Source organism: Schistocerca serialis, chromosome 2, assembly GCF_023864345.2.
Source record: "Schistocerca serialis cubense isolate TAMUIC-IGC-003099 chromosome 2, iqSchSeri2.2, whole genome shotgun sequence".
Classification (NCBI taxonomy): Eukaryota; Metazoa; Arthropoda; class Insecta; order Orthoptera; family Acrididae; genus Schistocerca; species Schistocerca serialis.
In genome coordinates, this window is record NC_064639.1 from 867,722,591 (window position 1) to 867,748,393 (window position 25,803).

General features: G+C 41.1%; 1 protein-coding gene across 1 annotated transcript in view; it reads left to right on the top strand.

The window, feature by feature from the left end:
- The window catches only part of LOC126455994 (putative odorant receptor 19b), a 115,612-nt gene that overhangs the window by 85,993 nt on the left and 3,816 nt on the right, over nt 1-25,803 (top strand). Inside the window, exon 3 of the mRNA XM_050091752.1 lies at nt 14,495-14,650. Coding sequence (XP_049947709.1) covers nt 14,495-14,650 — 156 coding nt within the window. The remainder of the gene's footprint in view (nt 1-14,494; nt 14,651-25,803) is intronic.

Consider the following 25,803-nt stretch of genomic DNA (forward strand, 5'->3'; position numbering starts at 1 on the left):
TGGAGACTTAGAAGAGGAGACTCTACTTTCGCAGACCACCTGCTTAAAGAAGGCCACACTTACAAAATGCAACATGAAGCTTGCATAACATCTGCAAAGGAGGAAAATTAACTACCTTGAAATAATGGAAATTAATAAACAAATGTCCACTTGTTCAAGCTTAGTACTGAATGATAAGTTTCCTTACTCGCCATTCCTAGCTGCGAATACTGCTAGTAATGCCTTCCAAGTCACTTCGCAAATTATCCCTTATCCCACATGCTCCACTTTTTCCTTTCTTTGAGTTACTATAACTTCACCTGCCTTGTTAAAAATTTTACTTTCTATAGTTACATTTACCTGTTTTATGTCACATGTTAAATTGTACCGGTATGCAATATTGGACCTTTTAAGGTCAAGATTATCTTGTTCAGTCACCTCTTTGGAACATAACACCAAACTTCACTCATACTGTCCATTTATTTTTCCTGTCAAAACAATTGTTCTAATCTGTCATGTAGTTCAATAGTTAATGTGTCACATATTTTATCTACCCTAAATATTTTACATCACATTTTTTCTGAAACAATCCCTCTTGTTTTCGTCAATCATTAACAGTTGTCCTCCTTGGGAACCAACAGATACTCTGTAGTCCCCCTAGTTTAAAATCTTTGATCTCACAATAATTTCACATTTCTTTGTACTTGACGACAGTGTGATAGCCGAAAACTGGTCTATAAAATTATAAATTGTATCCCAAATGTCACTTAAGTCAAAACAGTTTGTAAGCTTGAAAGAGAGGTGACTGTGATGACGAAAACAACTTATATAATCTTGGAGGTATAATTGCATGTCTGTAGGCAATTGGCTGCTTGTTGTACTATTCTTGCAAATTCGTATTCTGTCTTTTAAGTCAATGCCTTCAGTTAGATAGGACGTGAGCTTAAGTGGAAACTGGAAGCTTTCTGATCATAACACCTATCTACGTATACTTCATGCTGTACATAAGGGATAATGTACAGACGTGACAGTTCAAGATGACTGTTAAGTTAAACAGAGTATTATCAAGGTACTAACAACACAGGTATCTGCCTGACCACTTGCCAACCTCTTTTACCGGCAATGGGGTGACCACTAAGCACATGCCTTCAGCTTGTTTAAGAAGTGTGATTATACTTTACAACTAGCAAAAATTAGGTTAATACACTTGTAAAACAATGCTATGACATGCCAAAACTTACTAAAAACTGAGTCTTGTACCAAATTTTAGCGTGATTGGAATTGTAAATTGATAAAATATTTGGCTGTAGAGACAGTCACATAGCTTGTTAATTGGCAATTCTTTAAGTTCTTTGTTGAATATTTTATGCATTATGAATAACTTATGAAACTGTCAATTATTCGCTGATGTTAAATAATAATCCTTTTTTCCTTGCTATGTGACTGTCTCACAATCAAATATTTTATCAGTTTACAACAGATTAAAACCTGATTATTAGTGAGCTCTGAAATGTAATGACATTATTTAATACATATATGAACCTTATTTTGGCTACTTCCGAAGTATCGTTAAATTTCTGAAACAAGCTGAACGAAAATGCTTAGAGGGTAACCTGTTGCCAGCACAACAGGGCGACATGTGGTTTGGCAGATACCTCTGTTGGTAATATGATGATAACACTGTATTTCATTCAACGGTCATCTTGAGCTGTCATGTTCAAAATGTTCAAATATGTGTGAATTCCTAAGGGACCAAACTGCTGAGGTCATCGGTCCCTAGACTTACACACTACTTAAACTAACTTATGCTAAGGACAACACACACACACCCATGCCCAAGGGAGGACTCGAACCTCCGGTGGGGTGGGAGGGGCCGCGCAATGCGTGCATGGCGCCTCAAACCAAGCGACCACTCGGCGCAGCGAACTGTCATGTCAGTACATTATTTGTCGTGCAAGGCATCAAGTGTACGTAGATAAATATCATGATCAGAAAGCTTCCAATTTTCACCTTAATCCACTTCCTAGGTAAGTGAAGACAATGACCACTAAAACAAAATACAAATTCGCAAGAAGTGTACTCCAAGAGACCAACTGTTCACAGCCATCTAGCTATGCCTCAAAAAATATACAAGTTGTCATCATCGTCAATTTCATCTCTCTTCCAAACTAAATAGTATTTTGACTCAGGTGGTACTTAGCTCAGGAATTATTTGATGCAAATTTTAGCATAAAATCTGTCAACCACAGCGACAAACAAAATTTTATCAAAAGTCTTTAGCTGATTTACTTGATCTTGACCTAAGCAACATAAATTTTGTACAGCTTCAATCAAGTCACTTCCCTCTGACTCAGAACAGTGGCTCCATGCAACGAAAACTGACAGAGCCCATGGGAGAGGCTTGCTGACACCACATCCCTCCATACTGAATCCAATGATGCCTCTGGCAGAGTGTGATACAGCAATCGATCAGTGCTGATTGGCCCACCGTAGCCTATGGATTGAGTTTACATCTACATTTCAATCAAGTCACAAAAGCCCACAGGAATACATTTAACAAGCAGCATTTGCAAAGCTATGAATAGCACAAAGTTCCTGGGTCTTCACTTAGATTGTAAACTAAACTTTAGCCATCATATACTTCATACTGTGAAGAGATTGAGCACAACAGCTTTTGCATTAAGAGTACTGTCTCATATTAGACAACAAATGGTCACAAATGCAGCTCGTTTTGTTTGCATGCACTTTATCATATAATATGAAACTACTTTCTGAGGGAAATCTTCTCTTACTGAAAAAAATTTTTATTTCTTAGAAAAGAGGACCTAAGTAATCTGTAGAGTAAGTTCAACAATGTCCAATCACAAAGCGTTTAGGCAGCTAAAAAACTTACTACAGTTATTAATACCTTTTTCCCTTACGTGATTCATTATTATGAGACCTGCTCTCTTTGAAAGCAAATCAGTAGTGCGTATCACATGGCATTAGACATAAGAACAACATACGCTACCAATAAAAAAATCTATCCCTGATGCAGTGGTGGTAAGTATGCTGCTGCAAAAAATTTCAAGCTCCTTTCCTCTGAGCTTAACAACGTAAGAGATAGTAGATCCCTTTTCAGACGTAATATACGAAAATTTCCTTTGAATCGCTCGTTCTACTCTATAGAGGAATTTGTGAATGACAGATTGCCAAAGAAAAGAGACAACTGAACAACTTTATGATAGTCAAACATTAATACAAGTATCAATAAATGGAAATTCCAGGTTGGAATATCAACAATGCAAGGGAAAGATAGATTCCTACTTACCATAAAGATGACATGTTAAGTTGCAGAAAGGCACAACGAAAAGACAATTGTACATTAGCTTTCAGTCAAAACCTTTTTCAGAAAATGAAACAAAGACAAATTCATTCCCAGAAGCAAGCACACCTCATGCACACATGGCCACCGTCTCTGGCAGCTCAGAACGGAATACAATTGTCATGTAGAATGGAAGCAGGAATCTGGGTGAGTGGAGAAGGTAAAGGGATAGCAGAGTGTGGTGAGTGGAGAGAAGAGGGTTGTCTAGAGGAGAATGCAGAGTGTAGACTGTCGGGAGGCTGTGGGGCAAAGAGATGGGGAGAGGGGGGAGGGAACAGGGGGCGAACAAGGAGATCAATGGAGAAAGGGAACTATGGGGAGGTCTGTTTGCAGAGAGTGGTAGACGTGAATAGCGAGGAGCTGGAAGCTGGTTGGTAGTCATACCGACATAAAAAGCTGTGCATTGATTGCAGCAGAGTTGGTATACAACGTGGCTGTTTCCATAGGTGGCCTGGCCTCTGATGTGGTAGGATAAGCCTATGATAGGAGTGGAATAGGAAGTGATGGGTGGGTGGATTGGGCAGGTCTTGAACCAGACTTCTGCAGGGATACGATCCCTGTGGCAAGGGGTTTGGATTGGGAGCGGCTTAGGGACGTACTAGGCTGTTGTGGAGGTCGCGTAGGTGATGGAACAGTACTTTAGGAGGGGTCAGAAGTATCTGGGCTAGCATGTCCCTAATTTCAGGGCATAATGACGAGTAACCAAAACCCTGTCGAAGGATGTGGTTCAGTTCTTCCAGTCTGTGGTCGAATTGCATGAAAAAAGGACCAGTCCTTTGTAGCTAGTTCTCAGGGGTGGTGGGAGGCTTGGGGGTGTGAGGGAAAATGATACAGGAGATCTGTTTGTGGATTTGGTCTGGGGGATAGTGCCTGTCGGTGAAGGCATTGATGAGACCCTCAGCATACTGGGCAAATGAGTTCTTGTGACTGCAGATACGCCATTCACAGATGGAGCAGGCTGCATGGGAGGGATGTTTTGGTGTGGAAGACATGACAGTTGTCGAAATGCAGTTACTGTTGGTGGTTGGTAAGTTTAATGTGGACAGAGGTGATGATGAGCCATCAAACAGGAGGAGGTCAATGGTCAGAAAGGTAGCACGCTGGGTTGAAGACCAGATGCAGCGGTTGGAAGAGAAGGTATTGAGGTTGTGAAGGAATGAAGATAGAGTGACTTGGTACTGAGTGCAGATCGTGAAGATATCACCAATGAAAGTGAACCGAACTAGGTGTTTGGCGTTTTGGGAGGCTACGGAAGTTTCCTCTAGATGGGTTGTGGGCCATGCAGCTGACCACAGCTATGGCATGCATTTGTTTGTGTACCTTCCTGTCAAAGGTGAAGTAGTTGTGAGTTAGGATAAAATCAGTATGAGGAATGAAGCAGCGGATTTGGAGTCTGAAGGGCGTTGGGAAAGACAGTGTTCAATAGTGGACAGACCATGGGTGTGGGGGATGTTGGTTTTATGTCACCTCAATGTCTCTGTAGAGCTGTACCACAGGAGCAAGGAGAGGATGTTGTTGGTGGTCGGTATCCTCTTTCTATAACACAAACTGCACGGAATTATTAACTGGGTTCTTTATTCGTAAGAATAGAAATGTACTTAACTTTAGCTAATTGTTGTGTGATACAAGCTCTCTGTATATTCCACATTAGCCTCATTGCTGGTGAAGTAGAAGTCCGCTATGTTCACTATAAGGTTGCTAAGTGCTGTGTATCTCTGTGCTAGCGGCTAAGACTGTGGCTCCGACTCAGTGTAGTGAGGCTGTGAACGACAGTGGGGAGGGAAGCAGGACACTGGATGTTGAGATGGGCAGGGAGCCGTGACTGTGGAGGACGACGTACTCCAGACCATACCCCGCCATGTGGCTTGCGAGGCAACAGGAACATCCTCTGGAAAACTGCTGCCAGGGCACATGTCCAGGCCTGAGGGCGTGTGCTGGGGCGATGACGGCGACAGCAACGTCGACGGCGACGGCGACGGCGGGTCCAGGTCCATCGGGTTGGTGAGCGGGGACAGTGGGGGCTAGGGCGCATCATCCATCCGCTCGTCCTGAGGTGCCCTGGTGGCACCAGCGGGTGGCTGTGAAGGCCGCGCAGTCCCGCGTGCCCGTGAAACTGGGGGACGAAAAGCAGCGGAATCACGGGGCAAATGACATGCGCGAATTTGGTTCTGGTGGCGGCGCTGCAATCCATCGGGACCTGCAGTTAAGTATATATAAGAGTCAATGCATTCCTGAATTACGCCTCTTTCCCAGCGGCCACAGTTGCTGCGAACCCTGAAAAGATCGCGCTGCGCAACGCGATACTTGCGAACCACTGGCGGCGCCGGATGCTGCGATGGATGTAGCAAGTGTGTCAGCGTCCGATGGTGGCGGCCAAGCAGGAGTTCCCCCGGTGATGGTCCGTGTCTTGGGTAGGAGCGATAGGAGGCGAGAAAGAGATGCAACGCCTGTTCCCGTGTGTGGGTGGTGCGAAGCTTGGTCATCTGTTGCTTGAAAGTGCATACGAAGCATTCTGCTTGTCCATTGGGCTGCAGGTGAAACAGAGAACTTGTTAGATGACGAATGCCATTGTGTTCACAAAACTGTTCAAAGCCACGTGAAATGAGGTGTGGTCCGTTGTCCAACACATGTACTTCTGGCAGACCTTCGATGCAAATATTCAGGACAACACTTGAACGGTGCTACGTGACATGGTAGAGTTCATAGGCACTGCAAATGGGAACTTGCTAAAAGAGTCTACCACTATGAGGCAACAAATGTTCCAAAACGGTCCTGCGAAGTCAATGTTCACTCGTTGCCATGGCGACGTAATCTTAAGCCAAGCTGAGAATGTCTGCGGCGGAGCGAATTGGTTCTCTGCGCATGTGCGACACATCTGGTCAATGAGGGCGTCCAGGCCCTGCCAAATACAGTGCTGGCGCGCCCCAATGTCCTTGGTGGAGCAATCGCAACAGATCCTTTTGAAACACTTTGGGAATAAGCACACGCGATTGTCCACTGTCATTTTGAACTAGAATCACACCCTGTTGAACTGCAAGGCTATGCCAATGTGCAAAATATCGGCACAGAACTGTATTCTGGATACTGTTCAATGAACGAGGCCAAGACGTGCGAATGTAATGCAACAAAATCTGGACGTCTGGGACTGCTTCCGTGGCCTGTGCAATTTTCTGTAGTGCAAGGGAAAAGATTTCAGCAATTCAGAGTCCTGCGCATCGATTTAGCAACAAGACGCGGAAGATGCATCAAAATCAAAGTCTTGGCCAATCGGAAGGCGAGATAGGGCGTCTGCATTGCCATACTTTGCCGCAGGGCTGTACACAATTTCATTCTGATACTGCGAAAGCAACAAAGCCCAGCGTTGTAGGCCGGCCGACGTGGCCGTGCGGTTAAAGGCGCTGCAGTCTGGAACCGCAAGACCGCTACGGTCGCAGGTTCGAATCCTGCCTCGGGCATGGATGTTTGTGATGTCCTTAGGTTAGTTAGGTTTAACTAGTTCTAAGTTCTAGGGGACTAATGACCTCAGCAGTTGAGTCCCATAGTGCTCAGAGCCATTTGAACCAGCGTTGTAGTTTTTCAGCGGTATGCGTAGGAACCGTCTCTGACGGATGAAACAAGGACTGCAAAGGCTCGTGATCTGTCACTAAATAGAAGTTGCGACCATACAAATAGTGATGGAATTTTGTCACACCATACACAATAGCGAGAGCTTCTTCAATTTGAGAGTAATTGAACTGAGTTTGAGTTAACAACTTCGAGGCAAAAGCAAAGTGTCTGTCTTGTGCATCATTTCTGTGCGAAAGCACAGCGCCGATTCCGTAGGAAGAAGCGTCGACTTGTAAAACTACCGGCTTGGCAGTGTCAAAATACACAACACATCTGTCACTAAGCAAAGCATTTTATGTTTCTGAAATGCGTCTTGACACTCTTGAGTCCACACAAAGGGTACATTTTAGCGATGCAATTGAGCCGCGATCTGAGCGGCATTCGGTATGAGCCGATTGTAGTACGTCATCTTGGCTAATACTGACTGCAGTTCAGACACATTGTGAGGAACAGGCAGATCACGAATTGCAAGCAAACGAGATTCGTGGGGGTGCACACTCCGACTATTTACCAAATCATCTAGGTACTGTAGTTCGGTTTGAAAAAACACATTTCGAGACGACACTTGAGGCCTGCTTCTGACAACACCCGAAAAAGAGTAAACAAATTGGCAATGTGTTCCTCTGGTGTACGACCTGAGACGACAATTTGAACAAAATGCCACTTTTGTAATCAGTTGTTCCAAGTACTGGAAATTCCTGTCTGTTGTAAGCAATGAGGTGCTCGTTAGATTTAGAAAGGAGTGGTGAGCCTAACTGTTCGTACGTGGCACAACTAAGCAATGTGACTGATGTACCTGTGTCTAACTGAAAGTTCACACGACGGCCAGCAATTCGCAATGAGACAAATAGTTTGTCAGAACGTCGTAGCACAGCACTAGGTCGAGAAGCGGACACAACCTTAGTCTTACTTTTGTCAGAACCTGTTGTAGGTCTGGAAAACAGCGTTCACTGCATGTGCACGAGCCTGTTTCTTCTGGGAGCGGGCAAAACTTGCGTTTTTGTACCGTTGCAAACAAACTGCTTGGACATGGCCTTTTTTCCACACGTGTAACACGTTGCGTTACTTGATGGACAATCCTGTCTTTTATTACGAGCAAAACATTTAGGGCGAGACTTCGTCAAGTTTACAGGTCTGTTTCCATGTTTACGTGGCTGTCCGCGCGACTGTGTACGCGCTGCTTGGGTGGGTCGCGAGCAAAGGGGCGACTCGACCCGACTAATCAGGGCATGGTCAAACTTTTCGGTCGCTATGGCACCGGAATCATATTGCTCTAAGATTTGCGACACTTGAGGAAGTGATGGATCAGAGTACTTTAAGATCTGTTCCCGTATTCTTCCATTGGAGACATTGAATGTTATAGCATCCCTAATCACTAAGTCACTGTAAAAGTTGCCACAACTACACTTAAATTTACACTTCCAAGTCATGCCCGTTAATTCTGTACACCACTGATGGTAAATCTATTCAGTTTTTTTCTGCAAACGAAAAAACTGATATCTGGCTGCAGCGATTACTTCGTCACAGCTGAGTTCCTGCGGAGACGCGGTTGGGAAAAGATTTTGTATTAACGTGAACAATGGGAACCCCGCAATAGAAAGAAACTGTTGTACCTTTACAGTACGTTCAACAAGATGAAGTTGACAATGTGCTGGGAACAGAGACATTCATATTCTGTTTCGTTAAACTGCCGGAGCGTTATTATGCTGGTTGGCGGATCTTTTTGGGTTGGTTGGTTGGTCTGTCATGCGTCTGACGCATCTTGTGCAGCCAGTAGTAGTTGTACCATCGTCAGAAAAGCGGCAATTTGCTGGTTCCGAAACTGAAAAGCTTGTGTTAGATCCATTTCACATTAGCCATCTGCAGCTGAGGCGCAGCGACAGGGGGTGGAGGGGGCGGGGTAGCCATGGTTCACACAAATACGTTATAGCAAAGAAGCAAGCAAAGCCTCTGAAAAGAGAAAGTTGATTTGTTCTGCAGCTCCCCTCCTGGAATACGTGCAAGAACAACAACAACAAATTTGCAATTAGAATCACCTGCAATTGGAAACATAAAAGAAACAAGCAAATTTTTCTTCACTGAAGTTTTCTCGTCGTCATCTTTTAAATCCTTGGCGCCGTCTTTTATATCGTCTCGTTGTCTCTGTAGAGCTGTACCAAGGACAAGATGTTGTTTGGTGGCCGGTATCCTCTTTCTATAACACAAACTACATAAATTATTAACTGGGTTCTTTATTCATAAGAACAGAAATCTACTTAACTTTAGCTAGTTGTTGTTTGGTAAAAGCTCTGTATATTTCACGTTAGCCTCACCGCTGGTGAAGTAGAAGTCCGCTATGTTCACTATAAGGTTGATATATGCTGTGGCTAAGACTATGGCTCCGACTCGGTGGCACGCTGGAACTCAACAGGTGCGACAAACCCGAACTAACTGGTCCTCCAGTCCACGACGACTATCTAAATACTGGCAGCCGAGAGGGCGTCGGCGGCGCGTTTCCAGTGAGTATGTCGATGGCCTCTTTCGATCTTCTTGTAACTTCTATGCCACATGGTGTGCTGGTGCCAGCTTATGCCAGCACAGTTGGTGTGTAGGAAGGTGGTTTCAACGGTGGCAAGTAGGGATCCAGGAAATAAAGGGGCGCTGATGATGGAGAGTCGGTGAAGGAAGTGGTATGTATCTTTGGCATGGGAGGCTAGATTATGGCAACTGGATGGAAGTGTTAGTGAGGGCCAAAATTCTTTCAGTGAGAGCACAATAACCAGATACAATAGGGTGTCCAGGACTGTTGGGTTTGTGTGTCTTGGAGACCACATAGAAGGTGGGTCTGCAAGGTGTCATAGGAGTGAGGAGGGAAATAGACTCATGGGAAAGATTCTGGAAGGCTTTAAGCAGGCATTGGAGGTAGTGTTGGACTTCTGGGGTGGGATCACTCTAGCAGAGTTTATAGATGGAGGAGTCAGATAATTGGCAGAAGCCTTTCGCAATGTAGTCACTGCAGTTCATACCAACAGTAGTGGAACCTTTGTCTGCAGGTAGGATGATTAGGTTAGGATTTGTTCTGCAGTTGTGTATGGGTGACCTTTCATTGGCTGAAAGATTGGTGTTCTGAGGAAGAAACTTGGGGCAGGAGGGTGAGGCAAAGCTAGAAGTAAGGCATTCCTTGAAGATGATCAGGGAGTGGTTAGGTGGGAGGGAGGCAGTGTCATAGCTGGATGGTGGTATGATATGGGAGAGGCAGGGTTCAATGTTGGGAAGGAAGAAAAGGAAGGAAGATTGGGCTTAACTTCCCTTCGAGATCGAGTTCGTTAGAGATGGAGCACAAGGTAAGATGGTGTCAACGATGGGGAAGGCTTTGGTTCTAGGCGCGTCAGTCTGGAACCGTGCGACCGCTACGGTCACAGGTTCGAATCCTGCCTCAGGCATGGATGTGTGTGATGTCCTTAGGTTAGTTAGGTGTAAGTAGTTCCAAGTTCTAGGGGACTGATGACCTCAGAAGTTAAGTCACATAGTGCTCAGAGCCATTTGGACCATTTTTTTTATCGGGAATGAAATCAGTTGTGCCCTTTCAGAGGAACTATCCCAGGATTTTTCCTGGAGCGATTTAGGGGAATCATGGAAAGACCTAAATCTAGATGGCTGGATGCAGGTTCGAACCGTCATCTTCCAGAATGTGAGTCCAATGCGTTAACCACTGTGCCACCGTTCTCAGTTTCCAATGTTGGGATTAGGTGGGCTTTTATTGGAGGGATTGGTGGCAAGAGAAGTTCCCATTGCAGGAATTTCGAGGAGAGTAGGTCTTTGACATTTCAAACAGGGTTAAATTTGGGTGTAGAGCTAAGGATGAGGCATTCGTATAGGGCTGAAAGAGTTTTGGTGGAACCTGAGGACAGTGTAACTGCAATGAGGACTCCCTTGCCCAGTACACTGAGAGTCTCACCAAGGCCTTCACAGGCAGATGCTATCTCTCAGACCTAGTAACCAAACAGATCTTCGCCATTTCACCTCACATCCTTAGTCCTCCCACCACACCTGCGAACCAGTTACAAAGGAGTGCGCCCTTCATCACCCAATACCACACCAGACTTGAAATAGTGAAAGACACCCTTCGCAAGGCCTTGATTACCTACCATCATGCCATGAAGTGAGGCACATCCTACCTAAGATCCTTGACACCCCTAATAAAGGGCTGTTCTGTTGCCCACCCAACAGCCACAACAAGCTAGTTCATCCCTAATGACACTCCCAATCTCACTCCCTTGTCAGACAGATCATATCCCAGTGAAAGATCCAGGTGCAAGACCTACCCAATCCACACACCCAGCACTTCCTATTGTAGTCTTGTTACAGGCTTATCCTACCCCATCAGAGGTGGGCTAACTGTGAGAGCAGTCATGTCATATGTCATCTCTGCTGCAATCATTGCACAGCTTTTGTATACTGGTTTGACTACCAGTCAGCTGAGCTGTCCACAAGGATGAATGGCCACTGCCAAATTGTGGCTAAGGACAAAGTAGACGACCCTGTGGCACAACATACAACTGAATATAACATGCTTAACTGCTGTGGATGCTGCATTATCCTAGCTATCTGGATCCTCACCAGCTTTTCTGAACTGCGCAGATGGGAGTTATGCTTACAGCACATTCTCCACTCCTAAAATTATCCTGGCTTCAACCTACGGTAGCCAACTGTCTCCACACTCTCCACCAAACAGTTTTTACCCTTCCTGCCTTATCACCTCCTCTGTATTCTCGTCTCCCACCTCTGACAACGCACCTCCCCATCTTTCCCTTACCCCAATCCTCTCCTTTATCGCTGCCCATTCCCTCCCCCCTGTCCCCCTCTTTGCCCTCCATCCCAACAATGTAGACTCTTCATGCCCAGCCAGATCATATCTCTGTGAAAGATCCAGGTGCAAGACCTACCCAATCCACACACCCAGCACTTCCTATTGTAGTCTTGTTACAGGCTTATCCTACCCCATCAGAGGTGGGCTACCTGTGAGAGCAGTCCCCCCCACCCTTATCCAGCCATCGTTTGCCTTTCCCCACCCACTCCACATTGCTGGTTCTGTTCTACATGACAGTTGTATTTCGTTTTGAGCTGCCAGAGATGGCGGCCATGTCTGCTTGTTTGTGTGAATGAATGTGTCTGTCTTTCCTTTTCTGAGAAAGGCTTTGGCCAAAATATTATGTGTAAGTGCCTCTTCGCTGTGCCTATCTGCAGCTTAATGTATCATCTCTGTAGTAAGTAGCAATCTATTTTTTATTATATTATACGATTGCCAGCCGAAATATCATGGCAAGAATTCAACATGGTCCGGCTGCAATCCCGAAATCTCGTCAAATATTGCTGAACTGATTGTCCAGTAGTATGATAATAACTGAACCTGTCAAGCTGTTCTGAACTTGTTACCATTGCACTGTGAAGATAGCAACATTTGTTGTTTTATTTGTAATACTACAGTATATCTTTCTAAATGTATCGAGTATTAAACTATACTTGAATGTATGTATACATATGTAATCATAACGTTTATGCATTACACTGTTAACTATGTTATTTTCAATCAAATAGAAATGGTGGTCAATTGTTAATTTCAATGATCACACACATGTGCCTAAGAAATTAATTAGCAGGGACCCTCTAACTCTAAAGTAAACTGCATAGTACATGAACAAATCTTCATATATCTTTACAGAGAACTTCTGTCACAAGTAAAGAGACTGAAAATAGAATAATGTGTAAAGAGGTGATGGAAATTTTGCTTTGTCGTGTTGCAGTTCTCCAGGCGCTACTAAACGTAAGAACAAGTCCACAAATCAGATGCAGAGGGGCATATACCATTCTCATTGGCCTGTGGAGCTGTGCAGGATGCTTTTATGGAGTAAATACACCACAGTAGCACTCAGAGGGGCGTGTGCAAATCTGCTGGATGATCTCTGGCGAACAGAATTCACCTCAGTGTATTGTCGAAGTCGTGGTCGTCGTCGTCAGTGTTGTTGCTGTTATATTTGCATTCTTCAGTCCAAAAGGTTGTTTGACGCACCTCTCACCACTCGTCTGAACTGTACACGTCTCATCATTTCTGCAGAGCCTCTGCCTCCTGCATATGTTTGAAACTGCTTATTGTATTCATGCCTTGGTATTCCTCTATAACTTGTAATCTCCTACCATCTATTTGTTACTAACTTAACTACTCCTTGATGCTTCAGGATGGGTCCCGTCAACTCGCTGCTGTTGCTAGTCAAGTTGTGCTACAAATTTCTTTTCTCCCCAGTTCAGAATACTACCACCTACCTGATCCACCCATCTAATGTTCAGCATGTGTCTGTAAAACCTCATCTCAAAAGCTTCCGTTCTCTACATGTGTGAATTGATCGGTCTCCACATTTCACTTCTGCACAAGGCTACTCTCCAGACAGATACTTTCAGAAAAGACTTACTAACACTTAAATTTATGTCTAATGTTAACACATTTCTCTTATTCAAAAAACTTAAGTTGATGTCACTTCTGCCATCATCAGTGATAATTCTACCCATATAGCAAATGACACCTGCTGCTTTAAGTGTCTCATTTCCTAAAACTAATTCCCTCAAAATAACCTGTGTTAATTTGTCTGCACTTCGCCACCCTTGCTGATTATTATACTTTTTTCCTTTACACTCTCTTTGAGACAGTTGATCTGAGCAGATTGCCTCCTTAAACAGAATTACAATGACACTCCCAAACATCACATTTTTTTAAAAAAATTCTTAAATGTTTTCCCCAAATTTCTCCTTGGTTTCCTTTATTGCTTGCTCTATGCAGAGTTTGAATAATATTGAGGATAAGTTACAATATGTGCCTCACTATCTTCTCTATTATTGCCTGTCTTTGATGTCTTTCTGCTCTTAAAACTGTCATTTTCTTTCTGTAGAGGTTGCAGAAGATTTTTTGCTCCTTGCATTTTATCTCTGATAGCTTCAGAATTTTAAAAAGGTTGTTCTGATTTGGTGCAGTGGTCTGAAACTGTTTTTCCTGGTATAAAGATGAACCATATGATGACACTGAACTGTATACTTTAATCTGAGACCAGATGATTAAAGATATTTAGGAAAATATTCCAGAAAACAGCTTCCCACAAAGTTTGAAATGAGGTCTTTTGGTAAGGCTCCTACAGATAATAAACATGTTATTGTAGCATGGTTTGAAGAAAATCATGTTGGTCATGCTGAGCTGGCCTACTCAAAACTCGAAAAACTTGTTGAAATCTTACAGGATGTTGTGTGCAAGATTAAGTTCCACATAAAACAGACAGATACTTACAACACTTTACGAAGAATGGAAACAAATTCCAACACCAGCATATAAATAACTTGCTAGAAAGCCATTCCCAAAAATTAAACGATTTAACAGTTGTAAGACTTACACTATTAATATTAGGTCCATGCCATCAGTTTGGACAGCAATAAGTATCTGGAGACACAGTGAATGGAGTGTATTTGTAGACTGTTCTTATTTCACAAAATGCTATCTTTCTCATGATAAGTTTTCTGAGACAGAGTGAAGACCTGAAATGGGCTGCCTACAGCTGCAACTGGCAAGGAGCTCCCAGGTCGTTCACAGACTTACTGAAGATTGTAATGCTCTGGGCACAACAACCACTCATCCTATCTGCAGGAAAATACTACAGAATTTCTCTGAAAACATTTGTAACAGTATGTATATTAATTACTTACTTTCATATACTTAAAGTTTTGAACGTGGCTGTGTGGTCAGTGACTATTTACAAAGTAAAATTAACAGCAATAGCAGCCCTTGGTCCAAAAAAAAAGAGTATTTTTACCTAGGTTTCGGCATTGCTATGAATGCCTTAATCAGAAATAAAACTCTCAAATTGGAATATAACATACTCACAAAATTACAGGAAAGAAAAAAAAATAATGTTTAAGTACTAGCTAGTAGTACGAAAACGAAACAGTACTTACATGTCACATATTAAAGTAAAAAGCAAGCGATAAAGCTTTAGTCACAAAATTTGTAAAACAAAACACATAAAAGGCAAGCCACTATGGGCTGGTCACATGCGTCGAGCGCCAGAGGTGCCCACATAAGCAATTGCGGGCAGGTGAACATTACATCAGGAGTGGCATCCAGTACCCGCAAATACAAACAGGCTACTTAACATTCAAAATGTAGTCAGACGAATATTACAATGTGTGTGTAAAATCTTATGGGACTTAACTGCTAAGGTCATCAGTCCGTAAGCTTACACACTACTTAACCTAAATTATCCTAAGGACAAACACACACACCTATGCATGAGGTAGGACTCGAACCTCCGCCAGGATCAGCGGCACAGTCCATGACTGCAGCGCCTCAGACCGCTCGGCTAATCCCGCGCGGCAGGATTACAATGAACATTATTTTGTACATGAAGTAAAATGCAGTAAGTTTATATGACAGCAGCCGTCGCAGGGACAAATTGTCTACATAGGAGTTTGTAAATACAGTTTAAAGGCTAAAAACGCCATTTGAAAAATATAAAGGGAGCTGAATAACGCAGCGAGCAGAAAAGAATAATATAACATGAGATGCAGTTAACACAAATTTTTAAAAAACAAAAAATTACGAGTCGACATGGGTAGAAAAAAATTTCGGTAACTGCACAAGAGAACACGAAATCAAATATCAAGTAATGGCTTTATACCATTGAAGAAGTTTTTATTACATAATTGTAGCTGCACTTTAAGAATGAGCACATCAATACGAGAAAGATGTTTAAAAATTTCTAATTTTTCGAGAACATCTAAACTACGGACTTTCTTCTCAGTGCGCAAAATGTTGATATGTGCTTTGGATGCGTGGCCTGCAATCAGAAGGTGGTCGGCAAAAGACAAATTCTGGATGCTAGTGCCATTTTTTCTTAAAAGATGTTCTTTATATCTGACTGTAAAGGCACGTCCTACTTGTTCTACGTAGTAAGAAGAGCAAGTGTCGCAAAAAAATGTTACAGACGCCAGAGTGTTTCAAAGGGGAACAGATCGATTTGAAACCGCGAAAAAAAATTTTTTTTTCGAACTATTATTGGTTGAAAAGGCGTTGAATCTGATAGGAGATGGAGCCCCAAGAAAGGACCAGAAAAGAACTTTTCTTGGTTGGACTCAATGATAGAGGTGCCGAGTGTAGTGACTCTTTTAACAGTTTTCTTTTTAACGACGTCGTCAACTATGGCAGGTTCGTATTCGTTAGTAACTGCTATAAATTTGATCAAGTTAATTTCTTCCTCGAATTTTTCTTTCGAAAGTGGGATAGAAGTAGCTCTGTGGGAGGTACGATCAAACGATATATGATTCTTTCCGGAAAACATTAAAATAGATTTTATTTTCTTCTACTGTTAGCGTCAAGTCAAGAAAGTTCAGTTGTCGGGCCTCGTTTTCGAGTTCACCTGTGAATGATATCTTCTCGTGAAGCTCATGAAAGAGATTGAAAATACGGTTAATACCATCAACACAGTCTTTGTAGATGACTAAAATATCATCGACGTGTCTGAAATAGAAGAGAATGCCCAGCGCTGTAGGTGAGGAACAGTTGAAGAACTGTTCTTCCAAGAAGTTAATGAAAATGTCAGCAACGATAACAGCCAACGGATTTCCCTTAGCGAGACCTTTGGATTGCTGATACAATTGTTCATTAATTTTAAAGTTGTTGTACTTGATTACAACTGTGATTAGATTCATAAGGTCAGCGATTTGTTAATCAGAAAGTTGTTTTTTGAAATGATGTAAATATTTTTCTACGATTCTAAGCCTTTCTTGCATGGGAAAGTTTGTATAAAGATTTCTGATATCTAGTGAAAACAACTTGGTTTCTGGACTGCATTCTAAATCTTTTATTTTATGAACTAAGGCGTCGCTATTGGGAGGGGAATAATTGTTCTGGAAGACGAAATATTTTTTCAGAGTTACATGCTGAAATTTGGTTAGATCATGGAACGTCCTGTTCATACTATTACAATTCACCGAATTGGATGGTTAGGCTTGTGAACCTTTGGGGGCTGAGGGTTCATGTTGATATCACTGAGCCTATGTTGATATCATTGCGTCCAATCAAAAGAAGAAGTTCTTTTCTATTCCTTTCTTGGGGCCCCATCTCCTATCAGATTCAACGCTATCTTTGTAATAAATACAATTGTAATGTCGCCTTCTCAACTTACAATAGTATAAAAAATGTTATTCACAATTTTAAATCAACCTGTTCCCTTTGAAAAACCCTGGTGTCTATAAGATTTTTTGCGACAATTGCTCTTCTTACTAGACAGGACAAGCAGGACTTGCCTTTACAGTCAGATACAAAGAACATCTTTTAAGAAAAAAATGGGAATGGCACCCAGAATTGGTCTTTTGCCGACCACCTTCTGATTGCAGGTCACGCATCCAAAGCTGTTCACAATATCAACATTTTGCACACTGGGAAGAAAGTCCGTAGTTTAGATGTTCTCTAAGAATTAGAAATTTTTAAATATCTATCTCGTATTGATGGTCTCATTCTTAATGAGCAGCTACAATTACGTAATAAAAACTTCTTCAATGGTGTAAAGCCATTACTTGATATTTGATTTCATGTTCTCTCATGCAGTTACCGAAATATTTTTTTCTACGTAAGTCTACTTATAATTTTTTGGTTTTTAAAAATTTGTGTTAACTGCATTTCATGTTATACCATTATTTTCTGCTCGCTGAGTTATTCAGCTCCCTTTTCATCTCTCAAATGGCGTTTCCAGCCTTTAAACTGTAATTATAAGCTCTTAGGTAGACAATTTGTTCCCATGTATGCTGCTGTCAGATAAAATTATTGGCTTTTACTTCATGTACAAAATAATGTGCATCGTTGCATTCGTCTGTCTACATTTTGAATGTTAAGTAGCCTGTTTGTATTTGCGGATGCTACATGCCACTCTTGGGGGCCTGCAGTTGCTTACACAGACGCCTCTGATGCTCGACACGTGTGAGCAGCCCCTACCGGCTTGCCTTTTATGTACATTGTTTTACAAAGACACTTATAGCAGTACCGAGACCGGGGTAAAAAGACTCCTTTTTTACGACCAAGGGTTGCTGTTAATTTTACTTTCATATGCCCCAAGACAAGGCTGATTTTTTTTATTGTCTCAATATGAGAACTATGTGATTACAAAATCAGAAAACTGTATTTAAAAATATTGAGTTTGGTTCAGAAGTCGCTGTACTTGAGGTGCATAAATAACTTGTTCTATAACAAATATTAAGCTAGTAGTGTAATATAAACAGCACATCTGTAATGTAACTGAGCAAGCAGCAGCTTTTCCCGAACTATTAGCATTTATGTTAACACTATTAGATTTTAATTAATTTTTTAATGTACATGTTCTAATACTTTTTAATAATAGTTAACACCTAATACATCTGAAGGGCCTTCTTCATGATTCACAGAAACAATTCGTATTGGGTGTCACAGCCACAAATTTATCAAAAGACAGGTCTGTGAACGAGCGACTGAATGAATGAACGAAACATCTTTGCTGTTAAAATATATTTTCATGATGTTATTTCTGCTGAGCAAGAATGTACGCCCTGAATACAATAACTAGAATCATCTACATTGTACATACTCATAGCATTATATCAAGAGGATACAGGAGGAATATTCAAGTATATTCATCAAGTAGCACTGACGTTATTGGGAAGGGGATGAAGATTGGTTCCACTATGACTGTCCAAGGAAATATGCAGAAATGCATTCAAATGGACAAATGGAATGCTTAGCAAAAAGCTATGAAACATGTAGCTGAAAGCAAGTACTTAGAACTGTGATTTAGATGAGATGTGACAGTAACAAGTTATGGAAGTTTGCCTATGTCTTCCTACCTGATTAAAAATAGTCTTAAAAATGACATTTCTTGTTCTTCTTTTGAGTGAAGTAATTTCAGATTAAGTATGGCATTTCCATTCCTCCATCTGGTTTGAAAATATCTGAATGTATACATTTACATGGGAGGCCTTTTTATTTAATTTCAGTTGCTGAATGCGTCTTACTCATATTATGCAGTTCTGAGGCAAATAAATGACACAGAAAAATAATGAAATGCAACAGATATAACAGGATACATCTACAGTCCCAGTTCTCTTCAACTGATTCAGACTAATCTACATGGAATTTTTTCTGTTATAGAGCAGCAAGTTTTGTTTGTTGTACACTAAATGAGTCAGTCTGAAATACTTACATAATTAGCACATCTAGAAAAATACATTCCACAAAAAATATTATACAGTGTAACTGAAAATGAAATACTGTTAGAAATAGCATTATGATGTATAAATTAAAGGAGAAATAAACACATAATGTTGTTTTAGTACTTTTGTTTGAACCTTCACAAACAGCTGTGATTATTAAACACTCTCACAATTGTATCAGTTATTTGGTAAATTCTGAAACACCACTCGAGAAAAAGTTGTATTTAATATTGTTGTTGTTGTGGTCTTCAGTCCATAAACCTATTTGATGCAGCTCTCCATGCTACTCTATCCTGTGCAAGCTTCTTCATCTCCCTCTACCTTCTGCAACCAACATCCTTCTGAATCTGCTTAGTGCATTCATCTCTTGGTCTCCCTCTACGATTTTTACCCTCCGCACTGCCCTCTAATACTAAATTGGTGATCCATTGATGCCTCAGAACATGTCCTACCAACCGATCCCTTCTTCTAGTCAAGTTGTGCCACAAATTTCTCTTCTCCCCACTTCTGTTCAATACTTCCTCATTAGTTATGTGATCTACCCATCTAATAGTAACAAAATAAAAGTTGCTGTGTTAACAATTACTAGTGTTGTATAGTCTTGCATTTGTCAATAAGTTAACAAACTTAACTAAGTCCTTATCCTTGGGGTTAACTCAATCCATATCCTTGGAGGTACTGCATTGTACTATGTTTTATGGAACACTGTCTAGTGGTGAGCGTGTGTCTGTGTACATATGCATATTTTGTGCACATCCTTTCAAGTAGTAGTTGTTTTGAATGGGGCAAAAGCAGTAGTATAGAAACGATAAACACATTTACACAGGTGATGGATCACGTCTTCAACTAGTAATGTGTGAGACTAGTTTACTATTCGATCATTTAGATTACATGGCAAACCTGATACACAGACTATGAGAATGATTATGTGTGTAATTATTATTAACTTTTGACATACAAAATTTCGAGGTTTCACCAGCTGCTAAATGTAACCATGCTGAAAAAGTTTACTGTTGAATTCCATAATCTTATCGATACATGTAAAAAAATGTGAGCAAACATCACACTTGTAACCAGTTTAGAAACATATTCTATGTAATCTTGAAATATTCATCTGTAGGAACTTGCTAAATATTTGATGAAGGTTCAGTCCAAAAAATGATTCAAAATCAGCTTTGCAATTAAAAAGTTAATCAGTATATTTTGAAATTAATAGTTCAGTACCATACATCAATACATTGCGAACTAATATGCATTTTTATCACACATATTATTACATTAACATAATGAACTGTAATATGTTGTTGTTGTTGTTGTTGTCTTCAGTCCTGAGACTGGTTTGATGCAGCTCTCCATGCTACTCTATCCTGTGCAAGTTTCTTCATCTCCTAGTACCTACTGCAGCTTACATCCTTCTGAATCTGCTTAGTGTATTCATCTCTTGGTCTCCCTCTACGACTTTTACCCTCCACGCTGCCCTCCAGTACTAAATTGGTGATCCTTTGATGCCTCAGAACATGTCCTACCAACCGATCACTTCTTCCAGTCAAGTTGTGCAACAATCTCCTCTTCTCCCCAATTCTATTCAATACCTCCTCATTAGTTATATGATCTACCCATCTAATCCTCAGCATTCTTCTATAGCACCACATTTCGAAAGCTTCTATTCTCTTCTTGTCTAAACTATTTATTGTCCGTGTTTCACTTCCATACATGGCTACACTTCATACAAATACTTTCAGAAACGACTTCCTGACGCTTAAATCAATACTCAATGTTAACAAATGTCTCTTCTTCAGAAACGCTTTCCTTGCCATTCCCAGTCTACATTTTATATCCTCTCTACTTCGACCATCATCAGCTATTTTGCTCCCCAAATAGTAAAACTCCTTTACTACTTTAAGTGTCTCATTTCCTAATCTAATTCCCTCAGCATCACCAGACTTAATTCGACTACATTCCATTATCCTCGTTTTGCTTTTGTTGATGTTCATCTTATATCCCCCTTTCAAGACACTATCCATTCCGTTCAACTGCTCTTCCAAGTCCTTTGCTGTCTCTGACAGAATTACAAAGTCATCGGCGAACCTCAAAGTTTTTATTTCTTCTCCATGGATTTTAATTCCTACTGTGAACTTTTCTTTTGTTTCCTTTACTGCTTCCTCAATACACAGATTGAATAACATTGGGGATAGGCTACAACCCTGTCTCACTCCCTTCCCAACCACTGCTTCCCTTTCATGCCCCTCAACTCTTATAACTGCCATCTGGTTTCTGTACAAATTGTAAATAGCCTTTCGCTCCCTGTATTTTACCCCTGCCACCTTCAGAATTTGAAAGAGAGTATTCCAGTCAACATTGTCAAAAGCTTTCTCTAAGTCTACAAATGCTAGAAACGTAGGTTTGCCTTTACTTAATCTATCTTCTAAGATAAGTTGTAGGGTCAGTATTGCCTCACGTGTTCTAACATTTCTATGGAATCCAAACTGATCTTCCCCAAGGCTAGCTTCTACCAGTTTTTCCATTCGTCTGTAAAGAATTCGCGTTAGTATTTCGCAGCTGTGAATTATTAAACTGATAGTTCGGTAATTTTCACATCTGTCAACACCTGCTTTCTTTGGGATTGGAATTATTATATTCTTCTTGAAGTCTGAGGGAATTTCGCCTGTCTCATACATCTTACTCACCAGATGGTAGAGTTTTGTTAGGCCTGGCTCTCCCAAGGCTGCCAGTAGTTCTAATGGAATGTTGTCTACTCCCAGGGCCTTGTTTCGACTTAGGTCTTTCAGTGCTCTGTCAAACTCTTCATGCAGTATCGTATCTCCCATTTCATCTTCATCTACCTCCTCTTCCATTTCCATAATATTGTCCTCAAGAACATCGCCCCTGTATAGACCCTCTATATACTCCATCCACCTTTCTGCTTTCCCTTCTTTGCTTAGAATTGGGTTTCCATCTGAGCTTTTGATATTCATGCAAGTGGTTCTCTTTTCTCCAAAGGTCTTTTTAATTTTCCTGTAGGCAGCATCTATCTTACCCCTCTTGAGATAAGCCTCTACATCCAGTAATATAGTAATTGTTATATCTTCTCTTATACAGTATTGGTGATGCCTGCCACTTTAGTCTGAATTTAGTCTCAGTTCAGTTCAGTTAAGTGTTAGTCTGTGCCACCAGTTGTACTCATCTCTTTTCATAAAATGGAATTGGTAAATAAAAGACATGTGAGGAAAAAATTATTTGCTTATAACTATGTAATTTCAACAACTAAAGACGAATACTGCAGTTACACCTAACCAATTCAAAATTTGTCAATTCCATGTCACCATTCAGTGTTTTTGTCTCATGGTGCAGTGCATTGACAATTTGTATTAAGACAATCATGTGCTGTTTTAAGAGTCCAAAGTACATTGATGTTAATAACTACAACATTCTGTAAATAATTAATGGTAGCACCACACATGGTATTTTGAGCTCGAGTTTTATGTAACTGTATTTAACCTGACAACTGAATTTCAAATTTTGTGGTAACTTCATTGCTGTTGTTTCTGTGGTCTTCAGTATGAAGACTAATTTGACATAGCTCTTCATACTGCTCTATCCTGTGCGAGCCTCTTTGTCTCCGAATAGCTACTGCAACCTGAATCGTTCTGAATCTGCTTACTTTACTCATTTCTTGGTTTCCCTCAATGATTTTTACCCCCCCCCCCCCCCCCCACACTTCCCTCCAAAACTGAAGACCCTCTGATGTCTCAATGTGTCCTATCAAACAATCCCTTCTTTTAGTCAGGTTACGCTACAAATTTCTTGTCTCCTCAATTCTATTCAGTACACACTCATTCTCCCAAAATCACCTGATTTAATTAAACTACATTCCATTACCCTTGTTCTGCATTTGATGATGCTGATGTTCATCTTACACCCTCCTTTCAAGACACTGTCCATTCCACTCAGTTGCTCTTCCAAGTCCTTTTCTGTCTCTCATAGAAGTAAAACGTCATCTGTAAACCTGAAAGATTCTATTCCTTTTCCCTCAACTTCAAATCCTACTCCAAACTTTTCTTTGGTTTCCTGTACTGCTTGCTCAATGTACACACAGAACAACATCGGGGATAGGCTACAACATTGTCTTACACCTTTCTCAACCACAGTGTCCCTTTTATGCCTCTTGACTCTTATAACTGCCATCTAGTTTCTGTACTAGTTGTAAGTAGCCTTTTGCTCGCTGTATATTACCCCTGCCATCTACAGATTTTCTCAGAGAATATTCCAGTCAACACTGTCAAAAGCTTTCTCTTAGTTTATGAATGCCATAAACATAGGTTTACTTTGCCGTAGCCTGCCTTCTAAGAGAAGTCATAGGCTTAGTATTGCCTTGAGTGCTCCTATGTTACTCAAGAATGAAACCAGATCTTCTACATGGTCGGTTTCTACCAGTTTTTCCACTCTTCTGTAAGGAATGTATGTTAGTATTTTGCAACTGTGACTTACTAAACTGATAGTTTGGTAATTTTCACACCCGTCAGCAACTGCTTTCTTTGGAACTGGAATTATTACATTCTTTGTGAAGTCTGCAGGTATTTCACCTGTTTCACACATCTTTCACACCAGATGGAAGTTTTATGATGATTAGCTCTCCCAAGGCTATCAAAGTAGAATGTCATCTACTCTTGGGGCCTTGTTTTAACTTACGTTTTTTCAGTCTGTGTCAAATTCTTCTTGCAGTATCATATCTCTAATCTCATCAGTTAACAGTTTTCTATCTATAATCAACTGAATTACAAATCAATTACAAGCACAACATTTTTATTTTGACAAAAATAAAAATAAAAACTGAATTCCACAAACATAAATAAACAAAAAGCTCATTAAAGATATAAATTTTAACCGAAAATAAACATAAATAAAAAGATCAGAAAAATCATAAATAAACTTCTCCTATGCCTGCTTCATTTTGTTCCAGCACCCCGTTTTTTGCGAATTTCTCCCAACTAATTCCTGCCCAACCTGATGTTTGCGGTATCTTGACTTCTTTCAGTCCCTGTGGTTTTGTCGCTTCGTCTTTCAGCTCTCATGTCAAAGTGCTTATTTCTCTCATTACGTTTCTGCTGATTGATTGGGTATGTGCGCTGTTCTCCTTGGCTTCGGCGCTCTCTCGTTAATTCGAATGGGATTTGGTGGCATTATCTCAACGTCTTCATTCGGTCCTTCCTGTCTTTGTTCGACTTGGTGACACAGGTTTCATTGCTGATCATTTGTCGGCCTGTTTGTCCTCCAATACCCATTATGATTACCGTTAGTCCCCCTGTAATAGTTACTGCCATTCCTGTGTGAATAACCAGTGCCATTTTTGTCCTGTAGCCATAACTGTTTCTTTGTTGGAATCTATTTTCACTTCTTGGCGTGAAGTTATCATTCGGTTCGTAATAACTGACATTCCTTCATGAGGTCTCCGGCGCATTTCGCGGTCTTCCATTCACGTTTCCACACGGGTTTCGCTTTTTTTTTTCTCGAAATGCCTTTGAAGGCTTCAACGTCACTGCCTCTGCATCTTACCAATGACTGTTGGTATTTTAGAGGTAGCTTCATGGTACAGAATTTAATCAATTCTCCATCATTGTATATAACATCCATTGGTGTTTCTTTGCCATTGCTTCGAAAAATTTTACTGGGCTCCTCTCTCCTGAATTCTCGAAGTATGGTTTTTGTAGTAGTTCATACTTCACTCTATTTTGCGCTTCACTCGACCCATAGCATAAGAGAAACTTATCTCTGAAATATTCATATGATTGGCGTGTAGCTGCTACGTTTTGCATCGTTTCTGCTATTGTTCTGGAGATATGGGCTCATATAAAGTCTAGTTTGTGTTCTAACGTCCAGTGTTTTGGTAGACCTACTCTGAATTGAACAATGAAGGTTCGTGGATGCAGTGAGTTTCGTTCACGGCAATGCTGAATCTTCCTTATAGTGAGGAAATGATCGTTGTCGTAACTCGTCATGGTACCGTACGAAATTCGAGAATCATCGCCGCTTCTGTTTCCGATTATTTCACGTGTCAGTCTTTCACGTTGTAGTAAATCCACTGGATATAGCACATTGTAACTCTCGCCAAATCTTGCATGATATCGTAGTAATGGAATTCAATGATTTTCTTCCATTGGCTCTGCGCGAGTGGCGGTATGCATTACGCTATAACCTTCGCATCCTTGCATTTCCCTGTCACGTATTGGCTCGGTGTCTTGCCTGGCTAATCTTGCCGCTGCAACATGTGGTCAGAATTGTTCCGAAATGTATGTCTGGTATTCCCGGTGCCTTCGTGGTGCCTTCTGTTCTTCGTAAGTTTCGAAACGTACCTGTGACATGGCAAGTGGTCAACTATCGCATAACTTATTTTCCGCCTGTGACTGAAATTGTATTTGCGTGAAATGTTTTTTCATTCCTTGGGAAACTTCTTGCTTTTCTGGTGGCGTCACTGACTCAGACGTTGTTATGGATTCAGAGCTTGTATGATCTTTATCACTTCACTCTTTTATTGTTCGCAATAGTTCTCCTCTGCCTTTTTCTAATTGATTCTTAATTTTCGCTTCTATTCTCATGATGCGAGT